The 9,163-nt window shown below is 52.1% G+C and overlaps 4 protein-coding genes across 4 annotated transcripts; 2 read left to right on the forward strand and 2 right to left on the reverse strand.

Moving 5' to 3' along the window:
* Positions 1-538: 538 nt before the first annotated feature.
* NCS54_00506700 (HIT domain-containing protein) lies at positions 539-1,318 on the forward strand (the record flags this gene model as incomplete). The annotated part of the gene is made up of 6 exons (XM_053150583.1): positions 539-581; positions 738-820; positions 867-935; positions 992-1,084; positions 1,141-1,155; positions 1,211-1,318. The coding sequence occupies 6 exons, from the start codon at positions 539-541 to the stop codon at positions 1,316-1,318; spliced, it is 411 nt and encodes a 136-aa protein (XP_053006558.1).
* A 605-nt stretch (positions 1,319-1,923) lies between these two features.
* NCS54_00506800 (CRAL-TRIO domain-containing protein) lies at positions 1,924-3,853 on the reverse strand (the record flags this gene model as incomplete). The annotated part of the gene is made up of 3 exons (XM_053150584.1): positions 1,924-2,411; positions 2,463-2,604; positions 2,657-3,853. 3 exons carry the CDS (start codon positions 3,851-3,853, stop codon positions 1,924-1,926), a joined length of 1,827 nt encoding a protein of 608 aa, XP_053006559.1.
* Positions 3,854-5,235: 1,382 nt separating this feature from the next.
* On the forward strand, positions 5,236-5,974 carry NCS54_00506900 (DASH complex subunit DAM1; the record flags this gene model as incomplete). The annotated part of the gene is made up of 3 exons (XM_053150585.1): positions 5,236-5,553; positions 5,629-5,726; positions 5,779-5,974. The coding sequence occupies 3 exons, from the start codon at positions 5,236-5,238 to the stop codon at positions 5,972-5,974; spliced, it is 612 nt and encodes a 203-aa protein (XP_053006560.1).
* A 176-nt stretch (positions 5,975-6,150) lies between these two features.
* Positions 6,151-6,658, reverse strand: NCS54_00507000 (Hypothetical protein; the record flags this gene model as incomplete). Its single annotated transcript, XM_053150586.1, has 2 exons — positions 6,330-6,658; positions 6,151-6,274 (listed from the first exon to the last, which is right to left on the reverse strand). Exons 1-2 carry the CDS (start codon positions 6,557-6,559, stop codon positions 6,151-6,153), a joined length of 354 nt encoding a protein of 117 aa, XP_053006561.1. The 5' UTR covers positions 6,560-6,658.
* Positions 6,659-9,163: the final 2,505 nt, after the last annotated feature.

A 9,163-nucleotide genomic window follows, 5' to 3' on the forward strand; every position in this document is an offset into this window, starting at 1 on the left:
GCGACCCCGCCACATGATGACGTACGAAAAGCCTCACTTTTGGTGTGGCAGCCACATGGCATGACTGAATGCTGACCACCGAAAAGATCAAAAAGAATGGTTAAACTGTAGTTTAAAAATCCGAAAAAGAATCAAAGGGACTCTCTCTTTACAGTACTATCAATTTCCATCATCAAAAATGCAAAAAGCAAAAATTCGAATCTGGAGTCTCCAGACAAATGTTTCCAAAGATTGTTTGAATGGAGTCTGTTGGGCCATTCCACGGTCACATCTGGTAAAAGGCAAGAGGTGAGTTCGATGGAAGGTCCCACTCCGAAAGAATGCAGTGCTAATTTGACTTATAACCCTCTGTCGCACGCCCCACCTACCAATCAGCAGATCGCGACCAACCCCTCTGATACTGCACCTATGTCAGCAGCTGTCAACCGACTCACTCAGTGCATAACGTACTTGAAGCTTCTCCCTTCTCTCGTGACACTTCTTTCACCCCTTTCTCCCTCATCTTCCTCGGCATTCAATCAATTTACTATTATACAAAATGGCCTCCGCCGCCGGTTGCATCTTCTGCCGCATCATCAAGGGTAAGAAGAATTGGAGAGTCGAAGAGTGAAGCCAAGAGAGTGCGGATGCGGGGAGCTGTTGAGGGGAGAGTATGTTGAGGGTGTCCATCATCTATCTTTCTCGTCACCATCACCACAGTTCCAATCCCTCGACTAACCGTCGTCTCTTAATTGCAGGTGAAATCCCTTGCTTCAAGCTGTTTGAAAGCGACAAGACCCTCGCTTTCCTCGACATTGGCCCCCTCAGCAAGGGTCATGCTGTATGCTCGACGCCTAACCTCGCTCGACCCGACTGACACCCTGTAGCTCGTCATCCCCAAGTACCACGGCGAGAAGCTGGCCGACATTCCCGATGATCATCTCTCTGAGGTCCTGGTAAGCTCAACTGTTCTCCTACGGCGATAGAATGAGGCGCTGATGGGCACAAACAGCCCACCCTCAAGAAGATTGTCAACGCAACCGGTGCCACCGACTACAACATCCTTCAGAACAACGGCGCGATCGCCCACCAGGAGGTCAAGCACGTAAGCATTCCCTATCCATATTCTCATATGCTTTCGAATGCTGATGTTCACTTCAGGTTCACTTCCACATGGTAACACGAATCCCGTACCCCCATCCCTCGGATCCCGCGACTAACATGTCTCTAGATCCCCAAGCCCAACGAGAAGGAGGGTCTCGGCATCGGATGGCCTACCCAGTCACCCGACATGGATGCGCTCAAGGCGTACTACGAGGATGTCAAGTCCAGGATTTGAGCCGGCAATGCTGTGCAGCGTAAAGGCAACGCATCATTGATGATAGCTGCGGCCTTTAAAAGTGTCTCACGGCGAAGGTCTCTGGTTTCACTATCCAGTTGCTAGGTAGAATCAGCTGTCACGACCTAAATACAATGATGATCACCAAGTTCGTTCTTATCACATCACTGCCTTCGTATGTCGCTGGCATCTTGCTTTCTTCAGGAAGCAGGCTTCAAGGCACCGACTTAGCTCTTCGGCGAATAGTTGAGTACTCTTCGTACCAAACGCCGCAGCAAAGAATCACAAGCAGATACGTAATTGGAGAGGACTCTATGAAGTTTCGGCGTGGAAATGAAATGACTTCAGGTGAGCTTTTCGTCGGGAGATATCATATTCGCTCATTGGGCCTCATTACGATACCAAATAGCTGGGTTTCACGGCCTGCACAGTGATTAACCGTAACCTGATAAACGATAATGTTATTATTATGCATCATGCTCTATAACCCTAAAGTAATAGGTCAAACCCAACTGGGGTTGGGCCGAGAGTAATCAGCCAAGAGCTGACTGAGAAATCGTGTGCTGGGGAGACGCCCTTTGTTTTTTTCTAACCATCCCTCGCATCTAGTCTACATCATCAGCAGCCGTAGCAGCAGAAGTACCGGCCGCCGGGGGAACAGGCGAGTACCAGTTGGTCTTGCCGCCGCTCTGGATAGAACCCTGTCTGTCGTAGAGTGTCCTCGCCCGGATGTAGGGGTCCAGGGTCCAGTAGCCCTCCCTCAGCGACTTGGAGATCCTCTCGCGCTCCCCCTTGATCTCGGCGCTCTTCTCGCCGTCTGGGTGGCGGATCCATTCCCGGGTCGCGTGCTCAAACTGCTTGACCTGCTCGGCGCGCTCGGCGAGCAGGCGGTCCCGGGTCTCGGTGTCCTTCATCTTGTCGTTCTCGCCGGCGGCGGGCTCGATGTACTTGTACTCCCAGTCCTCGTCGCCGTCGAGCTCCTTGATAAGGTGGTCTGGGGCAATGAACTCCTCGAGCTCGGCGCGGTTGTTGGTAAAGTGAACCTTGGCCGCAACGACAGGGTCCAACCAGCCACGAATGACCTTCCAAATACCTTGCATCTTGTCAGTTGCAATTCGATGCTGGAAAATTCCAGTTCACATACCTTGGAACAGCCAGGGGGCGCGGTGCACTAGGACAGCACCAAGAGACTCGGGGTAGTTGGCCTCGAAACACTTGATCATGAACTTGACGGGGGCGTAGTCCATGTTAGCCATGGAGAAGCCCGTCATATCGAAGATGACACACTAAGGTGGCCATTAGCATCACAAATATCAATATTCCAGAGGGTTTACTTACAGCAGTGTCAACTGGAGGCTCAAGGACCATACGAGCAGTCTCAATGATATAGACTGTGTACCTCTCCAGACTTTGCTCGCACTCCGCACCAATCTTGTGAAGGCGAACCCTGACAACGCAAATAGGCCGGCCATTCTTGTCGGTGCCATGCAAGAAACTCTTGCCCATTCGAAGCTGTGCCATGACGTCGGCGCTCACCTGCTTGGTAGGGGAATCGGCATTCTTCTCATCCTCAATGGCAAGGGCATCACCGTTCTTCATGATGTCGTCGTCCACACGCATGTCGTTGTGTCTCCAGTGCATGGTCGACACCAACATCACCAGAGCCTTCTCCACGTCCCATTTTCGTGCGCGGAGGAAGCGCAGGACGAGAGCGTCAGGGTGGTCATGCTTCACCATGCTCCAGATGGTGTGGTGGATGGACTCAGGGGTCTCATTGGCCAGGGTGTCGTAGAAGTGCTTCGTCTGGCCATACTTGTCCTCCTCGACGGAAGCCTCTGTGGGAGTTGAAGTGCCAGACTTGCCCTTTCGGAAGACGCCAAATCGCTTCTTCTTCTCACCACCCGCAGGGTTAGCCTCCTCTGGGTCCTTGGGGGAGAGAAGATCAGCGCCAGTACTGTCGTCATCGGCCACACCGGTGAGCTGGAAGATGGCAGCCCATAGTTTGCGAAGCTTCTCCTCTTGCTCAGGAGTTAGGTTTCCCGGTCGACCGGGGGGGACTTGGAGAGACATGATTTCAATGTCTTGATCGAATTCTTGGGAATAAGAGTTGCTGGTTGAGCCTGTCGCGGACCACACCGAGGCAATAAGAACAGCTGCAAGTACAGCCGCAGCTACAACAGCTGAGGATAGAGAGCTTGCTTCAAGTGGGCGCCTGGTTGAATCTGAGGTTGATCTGCTAGAGGGAGTCGTATAAGACCTCTGAAGGGTGAGAGCAGAAGTTGCGCCAGCAATGCGGACACGCGCAGAGTAGCTAAGACTTGTTGCGACAGGTGGGGCGAGAAGTGAGGCCTTGCTTGGGTTTTCGTATCTCGTAGCAGAGATTCTCCTGAATGATGCAGGGGTTGTGTACGATCTGGCCAGTGGAGGCCTCGCAAAACTGGGGGATGAGAGCGCCTGAGAAGGGCGTAGGAACTGTTGACAAGAGCTGAGACGGCAGCTATTTGAATACAAGATTCGTCTCAGCTGTGGCCTCATAGGTAAGATGTTGCTGATAGGGCTGTCCAAGACTTGCGAGCGCGTAACGCCGCAAAAAAAGCTGCTTGAAAGATGTGTCGTCGTTGACCGGCGCGGGAAACCCCTGTGATCAGCTCCACCTATCGTCCAGAGCTCGCGGTTTCAGCAGCAGGACAGTTCCCCTAGGAGGCTCGAGGGGAAAGGCCAGAGCAAGGCTATATAAATAAGCACGAGCAGTGAGATGAGATGGTGCGAGCGCAAGGGGAGGGAGAAAAGACTGCTGCTCTTTTTGCTGAGAGGGTGCGTGCGGGACTTGAGAGACACCGGCCCCGCGGAGTTTACGGGTTACGTATTGGATGTGTGTTTCTGTTAGTGCCCGGAGTACCCGGACACGCGGTTAAAGGCAAGACATGCACACGACGAGCTTAACTCGTGAGAATATTGGATGAGTATTTTGGTATTTGATCTAGAATTTAACAAGACTTTGCGTAGTAGCTCATTTAATTTTCATCCTTTTTATTGTTGGGTCTAGAAGAGACTACTTTCCTTGCCTCTAATGTGCATCAGCAGCATAGATAACTAGGCTGAACCTCGTACGCGTATCTGTCCAAATAGATGACACGAGGACATAGGAACGAAAGCGAAAGCGACTGGGCCTCAAATACACCCGAGTAAATACGATCCAGTCATTCTAGGTCTACGAATCAAAACTCATTCTATACGTAGGGCTTAATTCGGGCCGCTGAGTAACGCTGCGCTGATCCGGACTGCCGTGAGATTCGCTCAAACGTCTCTTACCCTACAGATCCGCTACCAACTCGATAAACAGAACCCTGAATGACACGCGATGCCCAAGCGCTTCTCATATGATGATGATAGAGAAAAGATATTAACGGTTGGCAGCTGGCCCTGGTCAGTTGCTCCCGTAATATTAGGTCGTGTCGTCGGCTCAGCCTCATCGTATGTCGTCAAGTGAGCCCCTGAGCTACGTATGAACAGCTCACACGACACCATGACGACCATGAAATTGAACCAAGGCCAGCCACATGGGCATATTCCCTGAAAATAAACAAACAAAGCATGACTGGTCAACACTGCATACCGCCTAGAACTTGATATGGAGGTTCAACTGGCTTCATCGCCAGCAAGGACGAGTCATGATGTAAAGGTACTCGTCCTGCTACCACACCAGCTCAACGACACTGGTCCCGCCGCGGGGAAAGCCACTTTGGGCAGCCACACCTCGATTGCGGGGACGCCACAACAACCACCATTTGTTGACTTTGAGCCCAAACCAACTTGACGACCACAAAGCATGAAACAGATCCTCCACCTCTCCCCCATCGCGCATCGCACGAAACGATATACCACGCCGCCCAGACCACATACGCGACGACTATAACATGTCTGGCGAACCTCTTGACGCCAGCGTCAAGCGCTCAAACTCCCGCTCCCATACCTCGCGTCCCACCACCCCGCTCCGTCCATCGTCGCGCTCGTCCTTCCGAGAGTCTGCCCGCGGTGCAGGAGAAAGCGATGCCCCGTTCCCGCTCAATGCCTTCGAGCCCGCCTTCGCAGAGCTCTCAGACGCTATGGCCGATCTCGAGGCGAACATGATGCACTTCCAGCTCATGCACGAGAGTCTGGCGAGGTTCAGCGAGTCGTTTGCGAGTTTCATGTACGGGCTGAACATGAACGCTTTCTGCGTTGACTTTCCAGAGGTAGGTCTATTGGTCTAATACTCCTAGGCTATCTAGAGTTTATGTGTCTGGTATATGAGCTCACACTGCATACAGGGGCCCGTCCCAGAGTCGTTCCGTCGAGATAGGACAAGACAAGAGCAACCAGTCGAAGCTCCCTCGCGGCCGGAGACTGACACCGATATGACATTCATGCAAGTTCTCGCCGTAAACCGAGCCCATTTTCAGATTTTAACCATTCCATAGGACAACGGATACGTCCTTTGTCGAGAACCCACCCACAACCACCAAGTCGTCCAGATTCACCACACCAGAGCCCCGTCAATCCCGTCTTCCCTCAGCGCCTGGTCGGGGAGCATCATCGAGAGGAAGATCCACCCGTGGAGTTGGTCGAGGTCGGCCCAGTGGGCTTGCCAGGGCGCGCGGTAGGGGAGTTAGGTGAAACTGAAGTTTTCGCCTTGAATACACGCTCGTATACCAGGATTGCCGCCCGCAACGCCGTCCGAATATCATCCCAGCTGAATCAAATACAACCCAAATACGCCTGCAAACCCATCATGCTTAATGCGCATGCCGATTACACGTTGAAGAGGATATCATCGAATTCGGACAAGAATCTCAGGGATCCATGGACACGTCGTTGTCCATATCGGTGCGCTTCCGGTCGCCATTATCCGTCCAAAGACCCACAGCAGCGTCGGCGTCCTTGTGAGTGTAAGGTCCCTCGGCGATTTGCTTGAGTCTAGGATAGTGTTAGCAAAGATACCCCCAATAGAAGCAGTAAAATGGCAACAAACCTTCGCTTGTGAGGCTTTCCTTTGCGATGCGCAACTAGCGTAGCGTCCGTCTCGAACCATTTGGAGCATTCGGTGCAGTAGTGTCGGCCAAGTCCAGGGAGGTCCTCGGCGGCCTTGGTCTCCATGAACTGCTTGAGGTGCTTGGGCGAGAGGAGGTCGGCCTTGACCTGGTCGACGTCTCTGGTCTTGCGCCGGGTCTTGGTGATGGTTCGCTTGTTGGTGACGCCCATGGTTGCGGATTTCTTTCGTGATGGGGCAATGCGGTAAAAGTGCAATGTTTGTCGACCTGATCTTGCGACGGGTATCTTGATGATCGATAGATAACCTGGGCGGTGGAGGTTGGCGATTCAGAAAAAAGTCCAAAATTTTGGTGGGGAGACAGTGTCTACAGTGTTCTTGTCACGGCCCATATGCGGGGAGCCCTAGCCACACATAACAGCCACACAGCCACGGCTTCATGATGAGTGTGTCTCAAAGTCTGGAGGCCTTTCAATTGATGAAGGACAGTGATGACTCCTAAATGATGGAATGACTATGTGCTGAAGTAATAAAAAGAGTATATTTGGGGGTTTCGTAAAGAGTTTGCTGGAAACTCATTCAAATCACACCGAAGTGTTATGAAGAATGGAGGTTGCCTGGTTCGCTTACACAGCCTCGAGTAACAGATAGGCCGGGAAGAGCTGTTCTTTGTTGGCAATTCCCCCAATTATCTCGTCAAAAGGTAGGATACATATGGAACTGCTGCGATTGAAAAAAAGTGTTCGTCAATGAAAGGTCATGTGTTCAGGATTCCCGCCAAGGTAGACATCCCAAGTGGGATGGTTTGCGAGGGTTCGGTCTCCGTGAGTCGCCCATGGCCCTTGATGTGGCCAGAGAGATCTATGCTGAGCCTGGATATTAGATGGCCACCCGATTCTATGATTGAGAGTGCGGACATGAAGCATGATTAGTCGTATGTCCTAGACTAATGATTGAATCAATACGTAGAAGAGACTATGTGAGACTTCTTCCTTACCTTGGATCACTACCTCTTATTTTTAGAATGTGATGCAATAAACTTATGAAGAGATACTCATAGATTCGCTAAAGATACTCAGGGATACTTAGGTAGTCTGTAGTATGTCAAACAGCCAGGTTGGTGTGCCAAATATCCACTCATGCATCTTGCACATGATCCCGGACGTGTCAATGCTGAAGAACCGGCCATAGTCTGTTGGCGCTGGAGGCACGGGCGTGATGGGTAATGTATACGGGGATGGTTTGGGGCATGTTGTATAAATATAACTGGGATTGGCCTTCTGTTCTAAGCTGGCGAGTGGAACATTGGTGCGATGACCCTGGCATGACCTTCAGTATCAGAATGAGACCAATGAGTCTTTCAAACTGAACCACGCAGCATCCAGTGAGCAAAGATCCAGGTACCTGAAACACCACAACGAGTGGCTGGTGATGTCTACTTGGGTTTCATGTAATATAAAAAGCGTTAGTGACTCGAGGAGGGTAGTACCAAAGAGCATCAGTCACGGATATAGTTGGCGAGGAATTGACCATGAACCATCGAGACATATCGGCGAATATTTGTCGGCATATAAAAAATCCTTTGCGATCTGAAGTCCTCATGAGGCTGTCGGAACCCAGCGACATGGCGTTCAATGATCAGCGTTGTCACCGCCACATGTTCGAGCCGAGCCCACCCCAGGGAATTGGACGGATTTGAAAACACATGGCAGACAGCAAACGTTGACCCACTATGGGAGGCCAATGATCTCTAGTCATATAATAATTTGTAGACGTTGTGGTGATGCTCTCCTTTGGCGATAGTTGTGGGTGTCTCTGAAGATCACCCATGAACTCTGGTTTTCGCTCTGGGCGCAAGGATGCTCGACCTTGACCTGTCAGTGGTATGATGTTACGAATTGCCACCTGGGGTGGTTTTATAGACCTGTGGAGGCGGATAAGTTTCTCGTGGAGATGCAGTGTCTCGTCCCAGCCCGCTTCTTCGTCTACTCTGGCTTGGGCCCGGGTCGACGGCGGCGGTGATGAACTTTCATATCCCTGCCCTGTCATTGCTGGATACATGCCCTCTAGGGTCTTTCGTCTGACATTTTCTTGCCACTGACCGGTAATTATTTGTGTGGCGTGTCTTTGTTGACAAGCATGGAACCGTTTTGCAGTTCGGTAAAGCCGCAGCCAACTGGGTTACGAGTGGTTATGCGACCGAACACCGAGGTAGATAGAGCCTAGCAGGAAAGGTTCCGTCTGTAATCGATTGTAATCGCAGCGGATACTATTGGATAGGGCAGGACAGGGAAGTTGGGCGGTCTGCGGCCTGGATGCGGCAGAACAGGAGAGGAGATGTGCAGGAACCAAGGGGGGGTGTGCGGTTTCGTGAGAGCTTCATCCCCATCGTTCAAGGGTTACCCCAATTTGCTTCAGCGACTCGCCGTCGAGAACTGAGGTCCGAAATGGACACAGATTATGGGGAAGACGTCGGGAACCGAGCGTGAAGTGCTCGGAGCCTCACAATTGCGAGCGCCACGGTCCGGCGACCGAAGTAAAAGCCGCTGGTCCGAGCCTCCGCTCCGCTTTCAGGCCCTGCCAAACAGAGGGGGAGAGAGCAAAATTTGCCAAGGGAAACGGGGCCCTGTTTGAGGCATGGAGACGCCCGGGGGAACCAGAGGCGACTATGCCGCATCGAGGTGACGATGCGGTAAATTCTACGTTCTCTGCGGCGTGGGCCCCGGGCCAGCGCTGCGGGTGGCGCTGCATCGGTGCCGTAACGACCGGGGAACAGGCAGGCTGGGAAAATGAAGCCCAGCAGAGTCAAGGATGAA

The sequence above is a fragment of the Fusarium falciforme genome, chromosome 4, assembly GCF_026873545.1.
Source record: "Fusarium falciforme chromosome 4, complete sequence".
Classification (NCBI taxonomy): Eukaryota; Fungi; Ascomycota; class Sordariomycetes; order Hypocreales; family Nectriaceae; genus Fusarium; species Fusarium falciforme.